Source organism: Strigops habroptila, chromosome Z, assembly GCF_004027225.2.
Source record: "Strigops habroptila isolate Jane chromosome Z, bStrHab1.2.pri, whole genome shotgun sequence".
Lineage (NCBI taxonomy): Eukaryota > Metazoa > Chordata > Aves > Psittaciformes > Psittacidae > Strigops > Strigops habroptila.
This window is the reverse complement of record NC_044302.2, coordinates 44,775,126-44,798,955: the sequence shown is the minus strand read 5'-3', so window position 1 is coordinate 44,798,955 and position 23,830 is coordinate 44,775,126. Positions and strand designations below refer to the sequence as shown.

General features: G+C 39.4%; 1 protein-coding gene across 1 annotated transcript; it reads right to left on the bottom strand.

Annotated features, from left to right (window-relative positions):
• Positions 1 to 612: 612 nt before the first annotated feature.
• LOC115600626 (RNA exonuclease 1 homolog) lies at positions 613 to 18,389 on the bottom strand. Its single transcript, XM_030469797.1, has 14 exons — positions 18,019 to 18,389; positions 13,870 to 14,846; positions 13,246 to 13,338; positions 12,612 to 12,704; positions 11,618 to 11,752; positions 9,479 to 9,575; positions 9,176 to 9,238; positions 8,556 to 8,702; positions 8,010 to 8,123; positions 7,356 to 7,429; positions 6,576 to 6,691; positions 5,571 to 5,709; positions 4,004 to 4,124; positions 613 to 1,111 (listed from the first exon to the last, which is right to left on the bottom strand). Exons 1-14 carry the CDS (start codon positions 18,167 to 18,169, stop codon positions 1,023 to 1,025), a joined length of 2,409 nt encoding a protein of 802 aa, XP_030325657.1. The 5' UTR covers positions 18,170 to 18,389; the 3' UTR covers positions 613 to 1,022.
• Between the last annotated feature and the right edge of the window lie 5,441 nt (positions 18,390 to 23,830).

Here is a 23,830-nt window from a genome sequence, read left to right as displayed (position 1 = left end):
TTAACCTTCAACACAGATTTCATCATACAGTATAATCATTCTTCAAGGGACACCTGAGAACTCTGAGATTTTTACACTACCAATTTACTCTTACAGAGTCCTCAGTCAGGACCATTTTTCCCTTACCACTTTCAGCTTTCTTTGGCTAATCAGTGCAAGCGTAACTTCGGCTGAGAGCTAGTGTCGTACAAAAAGTGTGGTCCATTCTTGCATTTTCATTTCCTTCACACAAAAATAAGTGGCAACAGACTTTAAAATCCTCCTCTCTGAAGGTAGCAGATGTTGTCTCCTATCTTATGTGGGAGACAGGCGATTATATCTTGGAGTATAGCCCAATGAAGGTATTTGTTTGAAATACTCAAATTTTTGGGAACCTTTGTAAGTCAGCAAAATTTACTGCTTTTATAGTTGAAAAGCTTCATCCAGACTCAACTTAAAAGACCAGCTGATTTTGCTCCAGAAGTGGTCATATTTCTACCTTTATATCTTTTTGTGTCTGTCAGTACATTAAACGTGACTAAGTTTGTTTTTCTTTCCCTCTGAAAGCAGATGGAGAGGTAGAGAGAAGCAGGAAGGGAAAGGGGAAAAGGAAACAATAATCTCAAACTTTAATCACACTGCAGAAATTTAAGTTTTATTTCACAGAGGCTGAACAAGGTGAAATCAAAAAGTTATATCCACAACTTGAAACAAGCACTACTTTTGCTTACTGCAAATGATAGTTTTCAGCTACACAGAGTTGTAAGGACGATTACAGAAATAATACTCTTTTGACCACCCCACCCCCCAAAAAAAAGGCTGTTTAATGCCAGAATTTACTCTGTGCATCTTGCACGTATTTTCCACATTTGCGTTTTCTCCTTCCTGCACACCTTAAGCATCAGAAGTACAGTCAGGTTTTTCCATGAGATTTTTCGCTCTTCACATCAGAAAAATAATTGGTACTGAAGCATTACAGAGCAGTGAGCCAAGCTGAGGTTGATTTTTTCCCCCCACATCTTGTTCCTCCAGACCCATAACAATCATTGTTTTCTCATTCTATTATCCTCTTCGACCTTCCAAAGGATTAGTTCCATACAAGCCATTGCATTTTCCCTGGAATTATAACCAACTAGAGAAGAACAAGAAAAATATTATTTTGTGCTAGATTATTTCTTTATAAAAAATGGTAGCTTTGCTTATTTAAGCTGAACAATTGGTGAACATATTAAGACAATCCTTGGTATTTTGACAGGTTTTGGTGCAACTTCCTGCTACCAGAATTCAAAGTAATAACCACATGCTTCTAGCAATCCAATATTGTCCGGCAACGTTCAGTTTATCACCACATCCTCCAGCTCCAATATCCAATGAAGCCTAGATTAGCAACCTAGAGTTACTACCTGGAGTAACCTAGAGTGTCCAACATAACTGCCTTTGGAAAACCAGCCTCTTCAAGTCATGCACTTTTGAATCAGAAGTTGAAAGAGTAACTATGACAAGTCGATTTTGCAACTAGATAGTACATTTCTACCATGGTTAATTAAAGGCAATCTGCTTGTCCTGATCTTCTGAAATCCACCACAAAATCTGAACAGAGTAGTTAAAGGATTTAAATTACATATGCTTAAAACAAACAATAAAGTTAACAACTTAGAAATTTATGCATTTTATACAATTCCCATAACTTAATAACCATAATAACATGAATTACAGTATAAAGGTTCTAATGCATTCTGTCTGGGGGAAAAAAAGTGGTAGTCATCCGAACAAGAAACGCATACAATTCTCTCATTAGCTGGCACTTACTATAGGCATCAGAATACCCTCTCTAACATTAAAACAATACAAGAAAATGCTGGCTGCCAGGTTAATGGTGATTAACTACCGCAAGTTCTGAGCACTCCCTGATGAAAGCCAAAGCTGCATGTTGAAGTTTCCCAGCAACTTTAGGATAGGTGGAGAACAGACCTACTATATTCAGCCACCATCTTCATAAAAAAAAGTTTGACACAGTGTAAAATCTTCACATGGACTAATTTGAATGTGTACCTCATTAAATCCTATACAAACTGATGAAGGCAAATCTAAATCCTGTATGGTTTAAGTTATGTTAAATAAAGATGCCATTTAGAGTATAAAAGTTTTAATAAAAGTACTGAAGATAGCAGATAAACAGGTTCGGGATAGCATCTGTTTTTTCAGAAACCAAAATAGTTGTGGAAGAAAAGAAATTACATCCCTGGCAGTGTTCAGGGCCAGGTTGGACAGAGCCTTGGGCCACACAGTCTAGTGGAAGGCATTCCTGCCCATGGCAGGGGGCTTGGAATTAGATGATCTTAAGGTCTTTTCCAACCCTAACCATTCTATGATTCTATATAGTTCAGCATTTTCATTTGAAGGTAGCAAAATCCCCTCTCCATTCCATGTTTCTGAGCTAGCGGCTTAAAAAGAAAAAGGCATTGCTTCTTTGCACTACAGCACTGAATTACTGCACAGATTCCACATCTACTGATTCTACCACCACCTTGGGCAGGGGAGGAAACCACAATATAGTAAGTTAATAATAAATAATAAAATAATAAATAATTCTTAGATTTAATTGAGGTGTTCCATCCCCCACAGAAGCAGAGGACTTAAGCTCTATCACAACAAAAGATGACTCAAAAGTACAAGTACCAGCTTCTAGCTTTTTCTGGTAAAACTGAAATGCCAGTTATTTGAGATCATTTTTCACATGCAGCAGCCTAGACTCAGAAACAAAGATTTTCAGACATTTAGACATGTCGTTGCAATTCAGGTATCTTCTGGCTTAAAGCAGTGCAGTCAAAGCAAGTTAAATCACCAGAGTCCTACAGCTTTCTGACAGCAAAGGGCATTTCATTCTGCTAATCCCTAGTTTACAAACAAAGCAAATCCAGACTTGAGACTTATAACCTTTCTCTAGTACAAACCTAATACAAACCAGCACAAAGCAGCAGCACAAACTGATAAAAACATACGGAGTGGAAGTCATGAGTCAGGATTTTTTAGGTTTGGGGTTTTTTTCCTAGAAATGGCAGCTACCTAGTTCTATAGTTTAAGCTTGGATTTTAGCTCAGTGGTGATCAACAAAGAATGATTAAATCCAAATGTAAGCAGAAAAGTCTGCTAAAGGCAGAGTTTTGACTATTTGAGATAGCCATCTTACAGTCTGTAGAAATAACTTTTGACATTCTTCTTACCCCCACCACAGGGCTGTGCATCAGCCTGCCAGAGCAAAGGAAGTCAGGGGATATTATAAGCTTTGACAGGCAGCATCCAGCTACTCCACTGGGTATCAAAGGCCATCAAGTTTTGCTCAGTGTGATCATTTATGTATTCCCCGGGCAATGGAGGTATGTTAGCAGAATAGAATTTTATTTGTTGTCCAGAAGGCTTCACTGATACAAGCCAACATGCATCTGCCAGTTTATTTGAACTAATTGAGTATCTAAAATCAGATTAAAAAATTCCTTAGAATGGCATGGTCAACGCAAAATATATTTGTCAAATGCAATGTTTCATAAGTATTATATGCACGCTGTAGAACAGATCTATCGATTTGTCTTTGAGGGTCAGCAAAGAAATTTAATTTTACTACTGAAAATCCCAGCTGAAGAACTCCTGTATCAGTCTGGATAAGCAAGTGAATCCTGACCATAGATGTTAGCCTCATCACACTTGCTTCAGAATTGTAAGAATGCCCCTTTGCAAGTGACAGAAATTGTAACGCTTTTGTATAACCCTTTGACAAGCCAACTGTACTGGTGGGAGAATGAGTGAGAGGCTGTGTGCTGCTCACTTGCCATCTGGGGTTAAACCACACCACCAACGATCTTCAGGTGTATCCTCTGCTTTTACTACACTACTGAACTAAAGATATCCAAGACAAAGCCTTAAATGACAGCAGGTGTATTACTATCTTTTCAGTTTTCTGGGTTATTCCTGTCTCTCATTTCATGATGCAATGTACTGATTGCTTAATAAGGACCTGAGCTCTTACCATCATCTTGATGAATTCTCCTGAGGTAGTCAGCCGTCAGACTTCTAAGTGTTCTTTTGTGAGGCAAACCTAGCGGATGAGGAAACACTACTGATGTGTCCACCACCATGTCATGAATTAGCTGAAAAAGAGCACAGGCCACAATAATGATTACACATCCAGTCACAGTCTTGCACATTCTTTACTTAAAAAATAAAAATAAAAAAAAAAATCCCATCTAGTATCTAAACTGTTTCCTTTCTCAATAATATACCCAAACTAACCCTTTAGCCTCAAATACTATATCATCTATCCTGTGTGCCAATTTTTTATTAGAGAATGGCAAACTGTGGACCGAAAACTAGAAAGCTGGAAAAATTATCCTTTGCAGTGATTTCTCTACAATGCATTGACATTTATTCACCAGCTGTATATATACAGTGAACATGATTAATTCTGGTTTTAGATAGCCAGTACCATACTTCAAAGTCTCACTTGCATCAGCCTTTAGATATCACTAGCAGGGAAGCTTATCAAGGCTAAATTCCAATTCCTTCATTAGTAATATCACAGAATGGTTGAAGTTGGATGGGACCTCTGGAAGTCATCTTGTCCAAACCCCCTCACAAGCAGGACCTCTGAGAGCCTGCTGCCCAGAAACATGCCCAGATGGCTTTTGGGCATCTCCAAAGTAGAAGACTCTACAACCTGTCTGGATAACCTGTGTCAGCGCTTGGTCACCCTCATAGTGAAAAACTTTCCTGATGTTCAGAGGGAACCTCCTGTGTTTGAGTCCGTGCCCGCTGCCTTAGGTCCTGGCACTGGGCACCACTGGAAAAAACTTGGCTTAGTGTTGTTCACACCCTTAGAGTCATAGAATAGTTGAGGTTGGAAAGGAACTTAAAATCATCTAGTTCAACCCGCCTGCCATGGGCAGAGACACCTCACACTAGACCATGCTGCCCAAGGCTCTGTCCAGCTGGCCTTGAACACTGCCAGGGATTGAGCATTCACCACTCCTTTGGGCAACTTGTTCCAGTGCCTCACCATAAGAGCCTTCCTGAGCAGACAGTTATGCTTCTTACAGAATATTGCTGCCTTTGATATTTAATAGCATAATCCATGCATTTCTAGTACCTAAGGTAATTACCAGACAGACAGCATAATTTTTTACAGAAACTCCAAAAGTAATAGCTTAGTGTTATTTGAATTGTCACTGCCTTTTATGCATTTGGTGGCATGAGTTCAGCAAGATCAGAAAACGTACAATTGTAGGTTTCTGTGAACCCAGAAATAAAGACAATACTATTCAGTTGTGATGTATAGTTGCATAATTAGAAGCACAAAGCAGCAAAGTAGGAAACTCAAATGTCAAGATCTTTACCATAGTGTATTTTGTATACACATCTCTTCCTGATATGAAATACTTTTAATACAGCTATCATTTAACAATCAAGTACATTCAACTCTTTTTTTCATACCCACTGATCTGCTGAAATGCAACATTCTTTTTACTTTTGAAATTAATTAGAACACAGTAAAGACAAGTAGTCACCTCCTAAAATTGGCTTCGAACTGGCTACTTTACCTTGAGAGCAAATAAGTCATTTTCTAAGTTGTGTCCAATTAAGATTGTATCCACACTGAACAGGTTTAGCAGTATTGCCTGTACAGCCCGAAGAGTTGTTGTAGTATTCTTCAGATCATTCTCTGTTACTCCGGAAAGTCTAAAGAGAAATTAAAAGAGCTTCATTAATAGAAATACTAAGAAATACCTAGAACTAGATTTACAGTGGTCATTTCCCCAGCATCAAAAGTTAACTCTAGCCATCTTTAAAAATTAGTGTTGAAGTCTGACAGTCTGAAACATAAGACATTTTTTCATTCTCTTTTCACCTAGGTAGTATAAGATAAACTAAGGTAGATGATACGAACTTAGCTCTACCACTACAAGTGTCTGATCATGTTTTTTAAGCATGGACCAAACACAAGGCTCTGAGCAAACAAATATTGCTGCTGAAATAGGAACACATCACATTGATTCTCCTCCAAATTTCTTTACAGTGAGGCTCAAAACCTGTGTTTCTTCAGAGAGTTGTTGCAGGACTTCAGAGAACTAACAGGAATCAAACACATGTCTTGCAGGTCACAATGACAAAACCCAATAGCAAGAGCAAATACACGAGATCTACGCTAAATACAGAAAAATCTTACTAAGCTGTACAGTCTGATGACCTCAATGCATGGCTTAGGACTATACGGCTTTTCTGTGAGACAACATTATTATAGATGAAATTTGCATTTGCTTCTATCCCCTTAAGGAAGTTAGCAAGTTCTGGGAGGTTTAACTTTTTTTTTTTTTTTGAAGGAACAGTAGAAAAGGTCTTATAATGTGGAAAAAAAAAAAAAAAAAAATGGAACTGGGCAAAGAGAAAAATCCTTCTTAATTGAGCCTGTAAGGACAAAAGCCTCATTGCTGATTGAAGGTTTTTGATTATGTTACTAGAAATAGACATTTGAGAGAGGCATGTTTCTTATATAGTTATCTGTCAATTAAGTCTAATCCTGAAGTATTATAGAGTAAATAGCATACCTTATATCGTAGTCCACAACTTTACCATCTGGCTTAACAAATGCATCATAGACAACCTGTAGCTTAGGATCGACCACTGTGACTCTAGTTAGTTCCAAGCCACGGGTTGTGTAACACTGAAGAAAAAAGTACATTTAACAAGCATTTACACAGCAATGTTTCCTTACATTATAAAAGTTGTTCACAAAGCACAACTGGCTACCAAGTCAACAGATCCAAATAATTTTGCCCACTGAACTCTAAAGGCCAGTCATGTAGAATGACCAGTCACACTGAAAGGTCTAGTCAGAGTTCTGCAGACCTCAGAGACTTCAGTGCCAAACTAATACAGCTAGGAAATTGCTTCACAAACAGCAATATAATTTCCTATTAAGTGAACCAAAATTTTGAGGTTGCTCATACCATCTCGCAGTTGAGAGCATATACACCACGGGTTCCACCAAGAGGCGGTGATTTAATTAATGTCTTCATGAAGCCTTCCAGTTTCTCCCTTCTCCCATCATGAACATGAAGCTGCAAAGTTTCCATTGGTATTTAAGTGCAAGTTTGCTAGACACATCTTACCCAAATTGTCAGAAAATTTGTTTCTCTAACAGACTCGGGAGCGTATATATAACACTTCTTGTCAGTATTTGCCACATAATTTAGTGAACACTAATAAGTAAGCCTAAAAGGTTTGTACCAAATCATTAACACTGAGCCATAGCTTTCTGTAAAGTCAAAAGAACAGATAGAGTGAGATACCGCTTTACATAAATCTCCTTAGAACATTATTCCTACCTTTGCAATCTGACATCCAGCAGACCCAACTACTCTCTCACAACAGCTATAACATTTTTCCACACCACCGGGAACTGACAAAAAAAAAAAAGTAGGGAATTGAGCAGTAGTAGCAGCAATTACCAATGGCAAAAACAAATCAGCCTCTCAAATTTCTTTTCCATTTTCTCCTGAAACCACACTGCAGAAAACAGCAAATGGCACCTAGAGGTCCCACCTATGCCAAGATGACAACCTGTACATTGTTCCCTCCTGAGATAAAGTTTTCATAAAAAAGAAATACCAATAAATAGGAAAGAGAAAGTTGCACTATGTTCTAGAAGGTTCTCACTGAAGGGAATATTTAATACAGATTCTGAGTATTTAAAGTGTCTCTTAGAAAAGATGACAAGGCTCTCTTAGAACTCAGTGCAAGGCCACCTTCTTCCCACATGGTTTTATTAATATCAGCTTTCCTAAAGTTATGGTATATTCAGATAAAATAGGCTTTACTAACTAACCACATTCCCAAAAGAACAGCAGAATGTATCTCAGCTGAAACTTTTGGGGAAAAAAGTTTCATACTTTGATCTTGTTCAGCTTTGACATGATATGTCAAATATTATATTATAACATTTAAAGCTTCCACAAAGATTGAATGCCAAGGATACCTACCTCTTTGTTCCAATACTCTACCAGAATGATAGTTGCATTCCTCTTTACGTTGATGTGTTCCGAAAGAAGTAACAGCATATACTTCACCACACCTACAGCAGACCCTTTTGAAAGCTAAAAACACCCCAACAAACCAAAAACCAATAAGCAGAGTGTATTTCCTAGATGGCTTGCCATAAAGTTAAAACATGCTGAATTGACGTATAAAAAGAAGTTACGCGAACAGCAAATGAGAAAGGAGAATATCAATACACAAGAAGCCTCTCAAGATTAGCCATGTATCAAAAAATAGTTCCATTATAGCACAATAAGAAACTCAAGTTTACCTACAACTTTAATTATTATGTTGGGGAAAAAAAAAAAAAAACACCTTAAAAAAAGACCTGTGAAGCCTCATGGTTTAGCTTTGAAAACTCGTGAATTCAATTGCAGTCCAGGCACTAAACGCGGAACACTGCCATAATATATAATTTTATGCCATGTATTTTACTTTCCTGTGAACCACTGACTGAAATTCAATTTCGTTGCAGTCTACTAGGCACTTACCATCACATCCAGCATTTTTTACACCACCAGTAAGAATAGCACTGCCATTTTTTTCAGGATGAGGTCGAGGGAAGTTATTTTCAGTCAACTGTTCCTTAGTCAAAAGATAATTTTTTAAGAGTTCATATAGAGCACCACCTGTAAATGCTAAAAAACCCCAAAATCAAAAACCAAAACATAAACAAACCCGAAGCTTAAGCAATATTAGAACAACTGTAAGCAGCACTTAAACACACCAGTACTTCCAAAATAAATAAAAAAAAGCAAAATTACAAGTTGTGCACTATAGTTTACATGGAAAATTTATATGCTTGTATCTCAGAGCAATTAGAAGTCATTAGAGGTGAAGCATTATTCAATTATTTTATACACTATATAGGCATGATGATTCACTAGCTATCCCAGAAAGGCTACATACGCAATACTAAAGAATATGGTCTTCCCAAACAAAAGTTCCAACGTTTTCCCCCTGCGAACGAGTCTTCAGGGAATTGTGTTGGAAACCCTTGCAGTGGCAAATAGATAAAGGTTGCCTAAAACCAGAGAAATATTTTCATGCTGAAATAAGCCCATTTTTAGGCTAAAGTGGAGAACTGACATCTTCCTTCCCCTTTCTTCACCTTTCTTTTCCTTTGACTTTCGGGATGCAGTGCCACTGGAAGATTTGCTGTTATTAAGTTGCCCTGAATGCAGGAAAACATATCTTTAGCATTTCTTCTCAATTTCTATTAATATCCTAAGCAAATATTTATAAATGAAAACATCAATTTATTTCAGTCATATTTCTATAAAAGGATTTAAATATACAGAAATATCTTTAGTAAAGTTAAACTAAATAATCATTTTCAGATGTTTTTCTGCTGTTCTAATTTCTACACTTATAACCCATTAAAAAAATAAATCTTAATTGAAAGCAAAACTACCAAGATCTCGTAGCTTTTTGAGAGTCTTCACAGCAAGATTCAGGTACATCTTTTTACTGCCACAACGATCATAAATAGATTGTTCTTCTATCAGGGACTATATTAAAAAAAAAAAAGAAAAAAAAATAGACATTTAGTTGAGCACTCTATGTTCTACAAAAAGCTCTGCCATGTAGAATCTGAGACTGTGAACTTAAGAGGTAGTTACAATGCAAGTAGTGTCCTAAGTCTGAAGTGCAACAGTAGACATAATGTCAGATGGATTTAAAGTCCTGCTCAGAAAGGGAGACACTACGGCAAAAGGCACTGTTACCAAATAGGATCTACAGAATATTTTACAAACCCATCTGAATATTAGAGCTTTGTTTGATGTAGTGAAGATGCTGAGTGCTATCAGTGCGTATCTCAGAGGTATTAAGTAGGAATAAGATTTTAAGATCTTAAGAAGACAAGAACGTCTTAAATCTATATAATTCAATTATGGGAGCATTACTGGAATCTAATTGATTTATCGCAGGGAGTAAGGAGGTAAACCTTTTGGTCTAGAAATACCTTCATAGCAAAAGGAAAAAAGAAAAAAATCTGATAGCAGAATTCTGTCTAGCAGATGAAAAACATGTATGATCCATTGGGTTAAAGCTAAAGCTACCAAGGTTCAGTTTAGAAAGAAACCCCACGTTTTTTCACAGCCAGGATAATGAACCATTGGAACAAGTTTTCTGGGCATGTGGCAGCTATAAAGACAAATTCAGCACCTATGAAGCAAAGATCTGTTGCGGAAATCAGTGCTTCAACTCAGAATTTAAATCTAATCCCTGGGAGGATTTGAGCACTCTTAGGGTAACCATTCCTACTGGTAAACATTCCCTGGCTAAAGACAGCTTTTTCTGATCCTGCTTCAAAGGAGGCATTATTTTCAGGTCAAGAAAAGTCTCTTAATTTTCTTTCTGTAAAGTTGTAAGGAACAGAAATCAGAAGGTCCAGTATCTCTTAATGAGGAAGAAGCATGCTCAAAATAAGGAGTACATGCATTAATCTTCTGGGGAAGAAAAATGCTTCTTCCTTGGTTTTATTTTACTGTTAACACTACCTGGGTAGTTTACAAAAAGTGAAGCTTATTTCAGGCATAAACAGTGCCTTCTAACAATCACTACAGCATGTACAATTCACAAGTTACACCCTCTAAGCAAAGGAAGAGAAAGGGGAAAACGGATGAACCTGAGAATTATCACAGGAGGAAATTCTTCACTATGAGGGTGGTGAGGCACTGGCACAGGCTGCCCAGAAAAGTTGTGGCTGCCCCATCCCTGGAAGTGTTCAAGGCCAGGTTGGACGGGGCTTGGAGCAATCTGCTCTAGTGCAGGTGTGCCCACCCAAGGCAGAGGTGTTGGAACTAGATGGTCTTTAAGGGCCCTCCCAACCCAAACCAGTCTATGAATCTATGAAGTTACAGGGAAGGTAAAAGACACATTACTTTGTGAGAACAAAAATCAGGCCTAACAAGGTATGCTACAAATGGAGAGAATACAGTAACAGCAGAATGATATTTTCCAAGCTTCCATTCAATGTATAATTAATAACACCCACAGAGTCTTATCAGCACAGCTCCATAAATTCTTTTGATTTCAAGCTTGCAAGAAATTTAGATCACCTAAAGGTTAAGCTTGAGATATTTCTGCTTGTCAGACAATATCTGCTGGGAGTAGTACTTGGTGTGGTGTAAACAGAAAATACAAGATCCAAGGCTCAAAATGGTTGAGAGATTTATGGTTCACACACGTTTTCCTTCTATCCTGAATAAATCTCAAAGCCATTATTACATTCCAGGAAGCTTCCAGTATTTACAAGATTTTTATTTTGCAGTTGCAAGAGAAAAGTTTTTCTTTTTTAATACCAAAGTGGCATGTCTTATTAGAAGCTAATTAGCAGTGCTAAAGACAAATGTTTTTACTTGGAGGAAACAGTGATTGACAACAGTGGCAAGTGTAAGATTGAGTACATTTTAACTTCTGCTTACCGAAATATTTTACTTTAAAAAAATTAACCAAATAAAAAGAACCCCACCAACACATTGTGCAAGATAAAACTGTTGACTTAATTCAATTGAAGAATTGTAAAGAACTATAAACCATAACAAACCTTGTTAATAGCCTCATTGACTGTGCTACATGTTTTGAAGCATTCTGTAAGAAAACAAGTGAAATATCGCTGTCTTGTCTCTTGTGGTACTTTGCATCCTGATTCTGGAGTGGAAGGCCTTTTCCAAGTAAAAACCTTGAAAAACCAAACCAAAACAAAATCTTATGGTAATGTGGTCAATGTGTAACAAATAGCCCAAAAAAGTAAAATGAATTCAGCTTTTTTTTTTTTTTTTTTTTTTTTTTTGTGTCTATCCTCAGAGGAAAAACCCTAAGTAAAAATCAAACACTGCTGAATAGGTACTCACAAAACTGGAGTTGCACAATACAGGGAGCCAGGAACAACCATCAGAAATAGTAGCTATAGAGGTTTTCCCTACTTGAACTAAACAAATCAGTCTTCTCCTCAAGGTTATGGCAGGTATTAAAACTATTTAATTTCTTTTTTTCCCCTTACAGAAAGCTCAGTTGTTCAGCAAGGACTAGCAGTCCAGTTATGACATAAGTCATGCTCTCCATCTGGTCTTTATTTCAGACAGCATTTCACTCAAAGCATAAACTAAAGACCCAATAAACCAGACTGAAAAAAAAAAAAAAATTTTTAGGAATCTATAGCCTTTGTTAGATAATGCAATGTAGAGTTTTTGCTTATCATAATATTCTTATTTTAAAATAACACAGAATTCATCACAGAAAATCATCACACTCAATAGTCTGCCCATAAGTTAGGTTAACCATAGTACCGTCACACCCAAAAAACTCCAAAGAGTTACAAAAATGCATTGTGTATCAAACATGGATATTTGAGCCATATGTCTATATCACATTTATTGCTAAGGAAGATCCTTTAAGAGCAGCACTTAAATATGTGTGCTACTACCAAGGAAAAGGAGTTTTTTGCAAACAGGGAATAAACCCAGCATGTATCACTGTCACAGCCTAGTCTCACCATTACTGGGGCATGCAGTATTCTATTTAGGAAACCAGGTACATACTGAAGAAGGGGAGCTTGATTGCTGAATTTCTGCATTATGACCTTGCTGCCAAGGAGACACCTTGAAAAGCACCATTTCATTTTTGTTAGGTACCTAATATGCACATACACAAAACCAGAGTTAATATTCAAGCAGTTCCAAATCACAGCAAGATGGTGTTAAACAATCAAAACACTGCTTCTTATAATGGAATTTTGCTATCAGATTCAGCAGGCTGTTCCTGAAAGGAAAACGCCAAGCCAGAAGAGCTCAGGGTGGTGGTGGCGGAATTATGCTTAAAGAATTATGCTTGCTATTAACATTGCCACCTAAAGCACTGTAAAACCAGAAAAAGCGAAGACCACTCTGGGTTTCCAAGTGCTGTATCTGAAATTTCATGGTAGAAGCCTCCACTCCAAACTGACTTTTCAATTCTCATTAGTGTCAGCTACTCTTGTCAGCAGCTTGTTTTACCTGCATCAGGAACCAGCTCTAAGTACTACAATATTTGCTACAGCTTTTAAAAGAAGAGTTGATGAGACATTTGTTCTAACTAATTTCAGGATATTTTTTCAGTTAGATTACAAAACTCTGTCAACCTCAAGTTCAACACATATTATGTTGACCTTCAGTTTATTACAAGATTATAACTCACACCAAATTTTGCCATGTGTGCAATTCTTCTCTTTTGTCCAGGAACATTTACTTTGATTTCTAACAAATTGAGATCTACATTTCTTCCATGGGCCTATTAAAAGCAAGAATAGACTATTTAGACCAAATCTTACAAAGCTCTAGACTTCAGCAATATTCTTATGACCCATTCACTCCAATATTTCAGGTTATACGGTCAAAAACTCAAACAGGAAAATTACAATTCCATCAACATTAAACAGTTATTTTACATTCAGAACACAGTACTTCGGAGCTGAGGCAGTGGTACTCAATGTTGCTATGTTTGTTTATAAGAAGAACAGGAGACTACTGAATACTCAACTGCTTCTAAAGCTTTGCTTATTACAGTAAAAGTAATAGATACCCATTTAGCAGGAAACTATTCAGAGCAATTTTCTACTTCATGAAACAGAGATCACCCATTGTTCAACTAGAGAGCCATTAAGTGTTCCTTATGATTTTGTCTACTGGCAGAGAAGGTTCAACTATTTAACCATTACTAACACACATTTTTGGAAAGAGTACTTGAACTTGACTAGATACCACATCCTGCCCTACTATGCTCAGAAAAAAAACCCCAAGCACTGAAAGGGAAACAAAATACCTGCTTATCATGGTCATTCTTTTGTGCTTCTCTTTCAAACTCATCAAAAATTCTTCGACACTCCTCTAAAGGATCATCTGATTCGGAGAGCTCTGTGTCCTCCCCACTGGGTTCTGCTTCCTCAGTGGATGAGCCCAGCCCACTTTCTTTCTTGTTTAGGTAATAAGTTGGATATGGGTATGTATCTTCTGGGCTATCATTTCCCCTACTTTCTTCTATACTCTGCCTTTTCTCTTTCTTTATAACTGCCTTATAAGGTCTTCCAATTGCAGTTCCATCTTTTGATGAGTGACCAGTACACAAAGGAGACTCTGTTACTCTTCTGCTCTTCACACAGACTTCATTAGTAGTACTTTCCTGAAATGCTTTGACCAATATGTTAGTTTCTGCATTTCCTTGCTTCAGAATTCCCCTCTTCATGCCTGCCTCAGTAGAAGCAGCTGAAGATATATGTTTCTCCTCACTGTAAGTAAGGGCACCTTTTTTCCCCAAACCCTTCAATATACCAGTGCTTACATCAGACAAAAAAATCTCATTTGCTTTTGGAGAAACACTGCCTAGTTTTTCAAGCTTATTTAAACTTTTGCTGGTTTTCTGCAAAGTAATAATTTCCTCAGATTTTTCTTCTGTACACCCAAGAATGCTTGCTATAGCATCGTCATGTAATTTTCCTGCACATATTACAGCAGCCAGTTCTTTGTCCCTGTTACCATTTCTACAGTTCCTTCTTATTCTTGGCTTTTTATTAGGAACTTCCGGTGGCACATCAATGACAAGTCTACCTTCATCATCAGAGTCTGAAAGTTCAACTTCAGGTTTCATTGGGGAAGAGTTTCTTGGCATCTTTGTGAATACACATCTACTCCTAAATGGAGACATCTTTGAATTTCCATCCCAATTTCTGCATGGTGGAATGGTTGGGTTACAGTACTGTTTAGCATTTTCTTCCTCATTTTTTACAGGAGAGAGAGAGAGACCTGCAAAATAATTTTGAAGAAGATTATAGTTGTCCAGCAACTGTTATTTAATATAATCAACAATGTATTTTTCTAATTAAAAACCAACAGCCATCATTTGTATATATGGAAACTGAAACCACGTGACATGCATGTGCTAAAATGCACTACAATTGTTTCCTTAGGAAAAAGTGTCTTTCTTTAAGGTAATTTTCAAGGGTTAAATTGTTTCTAATCATTTAATCAGGAATACTGTACTGTGAGAGGTCCTTCTGTTCCTTGACTTCATTCTTGAGTAAACCAACTGCTAATTTAATCCTTTTGGGTTTTTGTAAATCACCTGCCTGTCTTTGAGGAAAGACATAGCTATGATCTTAAATTAAGTCATCCTAAACAGCAACCTACAGATTTCAGCTGAGGAAAGAGAAATGATTTATTCTATTAATTACGCACAACACTACAAGTCTCATTGTCCCAAATACCCAGTAACATTTCCAGCCAGGCATATTCACAATTTTGCAAAAGCTTTAAGCAGCCTCAGAAACTGAATTTCCAACTGCAGATTTAAGTGACTAACTGCTATCTTTTTAGCTTTTATAGGCTGTGGACTGCATACCAAAACTCAGCGTGACACTTTCTCAATGCACTATAACCTCGAATACATATTCTGGCAAATCACAAAATGCAGTGGTTATTGCCCTCCCAGAATTTTACTACTTGTTTGGAGACCCTGTCACCCATGAGATCTGTTAGCATCAACTGTGTATTTTAACAACAATGCTACTTACATTGTAATTTAAAAACACATGTCACCATTATGATTTCAATGGTGGATTGTATCAGTTAATTACAAAGCATTTCAGCGAAATACTAGAAAGTCACATTTTGTTAGTTAACGGGATCCTTTGCAGGTTACTCAAAATAAGTAGTTTTGACATTAACACAATAACAATACACCAAAACAGGGCAGTACCACAAAGCCTCACTGCCCTGCTGCTGAGGGTTAACCCTGCCTGGCAGCTGTTCTCACTTACCTAGTGGGGTGGCAGAGGGAATCAGAAGGATAAAGTGAGAAAACTTGTGGGTTGGTATCAAGACAGTTTAATAGGTAAAGCTAAGCTGTGCACACAACGAAAGCAAATTAAAGTAAAGTAAGGAATCAATGCACTAATTCCCATTGGCAGGCAGGTGTTTAGCCACTTTCAGGAAAGCAGGGCTTCATTGTGCCTTACTATTACTTTAAATGTCTCTCCTTTCTCTTTCTTTCCCCAGCAATTATTGCCACATACATTATGGTTTGGAGTAACCCTTTGGTTAGCCTGTGTTTAGACACAATTTCCTGGCTGTGTCCCTTACCAACTTCTTACCTATCCCTGGCCTCACTGGCACGGTAGCACGAGAAACAGAGAAGCCCCTGAGGATGTGCAAACACTCTTCAGCGATAACATGGGCATGTTATGAACACTGTTTTGGGCAGAAAACTTACTCCATCTCAGGCAAAACCAGTACATTTGCCTACCTCAAAGATATACTCAGAGCCACGATGTTCTTATTAGAATTGTTCTTACTCGAAATACATATCTGAGAAGGGTAAAGTTTCCACACCTTTTATACAGGTGAGGTGCTATTCAGACTATGTAGTAATCCATGTTATAGGATTATTCTTTGACTAACTAGACCCTGCGTGAACCTTCAGGGTTCAAGCTTGCAAGATATTGCAGAAGAAAGAAGAAATTGGATTTTATGACAGATGTTGGTCACTTGAAAGTAAACACCTATGGACAGCCTTCAACAAGTCCCATTATGCAGCACCACTACCTGCAAAATCAGCAAGTGGAAATCAGAAAGGGAATGACTCCACACTGGTGGTGGGTTTTTTTCTTTTTCTCCCTGACTGCCGCAAATATTAGCAACCATCAAATTATCCCAGTACTTTTTACAGGCTCTTTATGCTCACGGGCAGAACTGCTTGAGAAAGAAAACAACCACCACATTACCACTTACAGGGAACTGTGAAAACCAAGGAAATGGGTTTCCATATTGTGGAACTAAAGTTCCTGCTTCACTGAAAGAGTGAATGCAGAGAGGGAATCTGCACTGTGACTGAAGTTTTGGCATTCCTAAGCTGTGAAGGCAGAAAATCAGTAGCATCTGCTTGAAAACACAGGCATAACAGAGTAAGAGACACTTTGTTGGTTCCCTGGATTACATACTTAGCAAGTAACTCTTAAAATAATGAATGTAATCCACAGCAAATGATATGAACGAGACCAGTCCAGTCCAAAGTAATCAGAAAGCATCTACTGTTTTTAATTATAAGCTTTTTCAAAATCAGGCTGTCTTTCCCATCAACATAGATTGTTAGCATTTTAGTATGGCTAAATTTTGTGGTTCCCATTTTAAAGTCATTTTACTACTCAGCCCTTGCCTCTCATACCCATTTGTCTTTATTTCCAACAGTCTGAACACAGGGTTTCTGCTAACGAGATCTAGCTTACAGTTATGTAAAAACACTCAGCCATAAGAGGAACATGATAAACATCAAAAAAGCTGGCTACAAATATTATTACTTATCATGCTTAAGAAGAAAGCGGAGCACAATGAGAGAGGCATACTCCTCTAATTGAAGTTTCAGTAGAAAATGCCAGAATGATGTGCAAGCAGGCCCTTTACAGACTGCCAACTCTGGAAGGAAAGCAAGTACCTTACAAAGATTAAAGCCACCTAACATTACTACTTCTGCTCTCCAATACAAAGAATAAGGGTCACGCGCCATGAAGGAAAGGTGACATCCTCCTACGAGAAATGGAAGCCACCAGCTCCAAGTGCACTATCGCACAGCAGTTTAGGCTATCCTACCGAGTCCAGCTTCCTGAAGCCCAACCCTAAACACCAGCTTATATCCTAATCCTAGTATTTCCACCGCTGTTGGTCAAGGTGGGGGAGTTTAATTAACTACCTTTTTCGGTCTCCTACGAGCAAGACCGTGAAGACCTCCTATCACGTCATTTCACTCTTCAGCTCTCATACACAGCAGTACAGCGCTCTTTTAACCATCCCAAAGGGCAGGAACGAAGCCATGCCCACACCTCACCACTACCTGGAGAGCAACACCCCCGTCAGAACAAGCGGATCACCGGCTCCCCCTGCCCCCCGCCCCTGACGAGGCCGAGTCGGGTCGGGCCATCCTCACCCTGCGGACGGGCGGTGGTGGCCGGCTGCGGCGCGGCGCGGGGCGGCTCCCTGCGCAGGGAAGCCCTGTGCGAGTAGCGGCTGCGAGGCCGCCGGCTGGAGGCGCCGCTGAAGGAGCAGAGCGGAACGCCGAAGCAGCTGGCGGGGCGCATCCTGCGCCTCGCGCCCCCGGCGCGCGACGAGACAGCGCGGGAAGGCACGAGGAGACCTCCCTCGCCGCCCGCCGCCCGCTTCAACGCTGCGCGCGGGCCCAGCCGTCCAATGGGAGCGGGGCGGTGGAGCGCGAGGGGGCGGGGCCCCGGCCCCCAGCCCTGCCCTCCGCCGGGCCTCGCGAGGGCCTGTGAGGCTGTGGCGACTGCTGGGCCGGGAAGGGGCGGGGTAGGGCGGGCCGGAAGGAACGGGAACGGGAACGGGAACGGGAACGGGAACGGGAACGGGGAAGGGGAAGGGGAAGGGGAAGGGGAAGGGGAAAGGGAAAGAGAAAGAGAAAGAGAAAGAGAAAGGGAAAGAGAAAAGGAAGGGCAACTGGAAAGGGAAGAAGAAAGGGAAAGGGAGGGCAAGAAAGGGAAGGGTAGGGGCAGGCATGGGAAGTCGCTGCCGCCCCGTCTAGGGGGACAGGGAGACGCGGTAGGAGCTGGCGAAGGCGGAGGGGCCCGGGGCCTTTCCTAGCCCGTGAGGAGACGTCTCCGCGAAGGGGGTGCAGGCGTCAGTCAGTGTCCGCGGTGGCGGAGGGAGGAGCGAGTGTCCCGCCTCCGCTGAGGGGAAAGGAGGGAGCCGCGGGGAGCCGTGCTACGACGAAGGCTTGCAGCCCTAGCTGTGGGAAGAGATGTGAGGTGGGTAGCGGGGGGGACACCCGCTCGCCGCGGGGAAGTGCTGTTTGGCCCGCGGGCGGGTGCTCGGCTGCAGGTGTGTATGTGTGAGCTGGGCGTCTAGGCTGCCGGTAGGAGCCCTCTGGCCCGGACAGACGTTCTGCCCCCGCTGAAAGACAGCCAGCGTCCTACCGAGAGGCCTCCTGGCTCTGCGGGCTGTAACGGCCGATCCGCCTGCCCTGCACCCAGCAGCGCGACGCGCAGCATTTGTCGGTGGGAGCAAACGTCGGGGCGAGTTCACACGAGGAGAGTCTTGTCCCAGTGCTCTGCCTCCAGCAGCGGCCAGGAGCCATGTGGCTCGGGAGCTGTGGAAGCAGAGCGAGACTATGCACGTCTCCCCTGGCGTACCCTCCAGGCCTCCTCCGCGCAGAGGTTTTGGTGAGCTTACCTGTTCAGCACATGCAGCAGCTTGTCTAAGTCTACTCGCTACCCACTGCAAGAACAGAATCTCTTACATGCTTTGAACCTGGCTCCTGTGGATTTCATTTGATGCTCCTTGCTTTTATTACTGGAGTAATAAATTCTGTGGGTGCTCTATGACCGGGTAGTCATAGAATCATAGAAAGGTTTGGGTTGGAAAGGACCTTAAAGATCATCCAGTTCCAACCTCCCTGCCACACGCCTCATACTAGACCAGGTTGCTCAAAGTTCCAACCAGCCTGGCCCTGAACACTGCCAGGGATGGGGCATCCACAACTTAAAGTCAGCTGCTGTCTGTTTTATCTGTGGCACTCAATGTTTATAATAGACTCTCCCCTCCTCCTGCCAACACATACTCTTTTCCAGCCCACTTTTATGGTTGCTATTGTGGCAGCAGTTGCATACTCTGATGATCTTTGTTGCCCCACCTTGAGACTTTTCTGGTTTTGTCATGCTTTTAAGAGTAACGGACTAGAATTGCTCTTGCTATTCACAATGTGAATTCCCAGTCTAACTGGAAATCTGTGGAACAGCGCCATCGTTTTTCATATGCTGTTCTGTATTCTTTTCCTATTAATTCTGGTAGTTTGAGTCATTGACACTGTCAGCTGATACAGGTGGGCTGAGTTTAAGTAGCACCCATAAGGCAGAACTTTAATTTCAGACAGTCAAAGGCAATTTCAAAATGTGGAAAAAAAAAAGAAAAAAAAAAAAGAAAAAGAATGAAGAACCTAACAGAAAATGGGCTGTTAATGACCCCTGCTGACTGGTAATGTGGCTGGAAATGGGTAATCTGTCAGGTGCCAAAGAAGATAATAACTAAATACCAATATATAAGAAAGCATGGAGAAAAAGAAATCCTGCATTGCTTCCATTTGGACAGCAGTTATTTAGGCTTGCATGTTCTTGTATACATACAAACAGCGTGGAGGGCTGTTACGTACACAAAGATTCCAAAGTGCACATATGCTCACATAATTTTACCAAAGGATATTTGTTTTAAAAGTTAGTTAATTATTTCTAAAAAAGAATAATCCTGATTTAAAAAGTAGACAATGTTTAGAGATCCATCACTACATTCTTATTCAGTGTGTGCCGCTAATGTTGGATTGCTTGAATTCATTTAAGAAGTCATTGTATTCCAACGGTTCCTTTTCAGCTTGAGGAATAATGTGGAGCTGCCTTCTGGCCATGAATGTATCTCCTGGTGCTTGATTCTGAAGCAGTTAATGTTTGCTTGCAAATATTTGTGGTTTGATTTTAATTACTCATCGCTATCATATCAGAATGTAAAGTTTATTCTGTCCTGCCATGAAATTTCAAGTTACAAATTTAGTGAATCACAATGTGTATATAAACATAGTTGTGTGTATACCAGCATCTGATTTGGAAAGGTTGTCAGTCATTCTCAATGAGATTGTGTTTAGTTTTGGTCTCTATTTAAGTCTTCATCTGAGAAACTACTGGGAAGACTTGGTACACTAGAAATTTGTGGTATATAAACTACAGTGTTTGTGACAGATAATGTTTCTGATTTTGTGTTTTTCCCATTCTCATCCCATGGGCGATTTTCTGCAGCTCTGGAAATGGAAGAATCAGGAGCCCCCTTCACGTGTTCCAAGAAAGATACAGATTGTCTCTGTTTTTCCCGTGAGCATCTGAATTCATCACAAAAATTCCTAAAATGCAGAACAAAAATCATTACATTATTCTATCCAGAGGAATCCAATAGAAACTTAACAGATACTTTGAAGATGGATAATTACTTTTTTCCCCACAATATTTAAACTGACAAAAGAGAGAGCATCTCAACTAGCAAGGAAATGTTTTGTACATACATTATTTCTCTTACTCTTGGTAATAATATAATTTTTTAATTTTTAATAATTTCTGCCTTCAGTTTTCATTTTCAGGGGGAAAAAGGAAGCAAATTAACTATAGCTGTGTACAATCTTCCTGAGCTTTTATCACATTTTCGCATAGTCTTTAATCTTATGGAGTAGAACCGTATTTTACTATCCAAATAATAAAGCACAGCACATAACTGGAGAACTTACCCCTTTTTCAGTCTGTACTTGATGAAAGCTATAAAACAGCATACCATAAATATGAAGGAGCATATAAGAGTTGTACATGACACAGCCAGCATTACATTTACTTTAACATCTTCTTTGCTGTTTTCTTGGTCTGTGTTCTTTCGAAGCAGGTCAGCAGTGTCTGACACTACAACAGTAAAGCACACCACACCACTAGTGTGTCCTGGACAAAGCAACGTACATAAAGATGGGTTATATCTGTGCCATTTGCTGATAAAAATAAGCACGTCTTCAGAAAAGAACTAGGTCTGTGAAAACCCAAATCCATTTAGTTGTTGATGAATTGGCCAAAAGCATGTCTTCCAGTCTTCCTAGATGTGATTTGTATCCGTCATAAAGTGTAACTAACTCTGACAGAAGTTTCGCAGGCCCCAGGGACTACAGAGATATTGATATATGGACTCTGAGTTATGAGAACCCGTTTTTTCACCTCTGAGGGAGGGGGTGGTCTAGAACATCCATGGAACCATCAATTCTACATGTTCCTAATTTACTGTGTGCAAAACCAAGAAAGCCAATCAAGAATGCTATACTATATTCTTACTTGGCTTTTTTTTTTTTTTTTTTTTTTTTTTTTTAAATACGTTGCCTGGATATCACTGAGATAAGGAGTTGATTATGTGCTCATGTTTGATGATAAAAATGTCTTTGATGTAATTTAAAAAATCCATCTATTTTGCGCGTTTCCATTGATTGTTACTTGAATACATAGCTAATTCTTTTGTTTCAAGAGAAATAAGTGGGATTACATATTATTTGCAAGCAGTTGGCTGTTCTAGGGTTTAAAGCAATTTCTGTGTGGCTGCTACAACACAATTGCAGCACTGTTACTTCTATGAAAAGGAATTAAACTAGGGGCTGTCTGCAGTGAGCTGGTCATGCTGTCTTAACATTTTAAGATTTTTTACTGCTTTTTAAGGCTACCTATGTATCCTAGTTTTGCTATAGTTTGTACAGCTCTAAACCCCAATCAGTTTCTCCTAGATCTTCTTAACTTTCCTAATTTCAATTTGTTCTAATAAGTAGCACCAATCAGATCTTTTGCATTTAGGACTTTTAAGCATTTAGGCTTTTAAGTGGTGACTAATTCTCAGTCAAAAAAGAGCTCCAAAGCAGTCATAAAGTTACTTCTATCAAGGTGAAACTCCCTGTTTGTGCTTTTCTATTATGGTCAGAGACATTCTCATAAACTTTTATAAATTTGGCTCTGGATTTGAAAGATGTAAGATACAGTAACACTCCAGCGTCACTGAAGTCATTACTAGAGGTTTTCCACAAGGAAAACCCTTACATTTAAGCAATAATTTTTTATTTCATCTTTTATGATCCTGTATACAAACTCAACAAAGAGACAAACCTTTTAGGATAATTTCCTTCCTTACAGTTTTGTTTATAGAAATGCTTTTGCTTATTAGCCCAATTTAGAAAATGAAACAAGGTTGGTATATTTTTCTAGCTATTCAGAAATAGAAACAAACTGTTTTGTTTGGGGTTTGGGTTTTGGTTTTTTCCTTCACCTCCCCCCCCGCCACCCCTCGAGATACAGAAAGCATATTCTGCTGTTTCATTCATGAATCGACATGGATAAACCACACACAATCTCAAAGGCCACATTTTGCACACAAATGTGTGTCTCCCATTCAAGTTAGTAGAAACTGAACTTATCCGTACATTTGTGAATACACTTAACATTCCCCCTCAGCTGCAAAGTAGTAACAAAATGTAACTGGAAGTAGGAAAGCAAGAGATACGCAAACTGAAGCATCCTTCAAGTTTTTGGGGCAGAAGCATGTTTTCAGATTCAAAGCGCTTACTTACATTACTTTTTCTATAGCTTACTAATATGCCCCATGCAGAGTTTCACTGTCTTGGAACTTCAGTTTGTTTGCATCCTAATAACTGCATGTCTCAAAGAAAGGGCTTGCTAATAGTTTCTGCTTCTTATATGATTCTCAGATGAAGATGTGAAAATGTCTTTTGATTTCAAGTTTCTTTTTCATTTCATTTTTGCCCACCATATTTAGAACCGATGTTGTTCTTACACTGTCCAGTTAGAAGACCTGAACTTATATTTAATCTTTTGCTGAGTCCTCTAACATACCATCCAAAGGTGGTTCTTCACTGTGGTTCTGTTGTGTAAGGTAATGGGATCCAAGTCCAGATTCTGGAAAGAAAAAAGAAAGAGCTGCAAAGATTATTCGTAAGATAAAGCAGAGAAAAAAAGTCTGGAAGTTCAACATCTGAAATGAAAGGGAAGGAAATGAAGCATGTGTAGGAAACCTACTTCATTATTGACAAAAGTCTAAAAGCTAGAGAAAACAGGAATTAAAGTAGGTCACTAGCAAACATGTTTGGAAAAGTGATAATAACTGCTTTCTTAAAAAAAACCCAAACAACAAAACAAACCAAAACAAAAGCAACTGTATGT

What these genes read in the sequence shown, in the direction of transcription:
- LOC115600626 (XM_030469797.1), bottom strand. Translation starts at nt 18,169, where the DNA reads ATGCGCCCCGCCAGCTGCTTCGGCGTTCCGCTCTGCTCCTTCAGCGGC. An exon ending in TCAATGAGGCTATTAACAAG is followed by an intron (nt 9,576 to 11,617) that starts GTTTGTTATGGT and finishes TTTTTAATATAG; the next exon opens with TCCCTGATAGAAGAACAATC. An exon ending in CTGGATGTCAGATTGCAAAG is followed by an intron (nt 6,692 to 7,355) that starts GTAGGAATAATG and finishes TTTTTTCTTCAG; the next exon opens with TGTTACACAACCCGTGGCTT.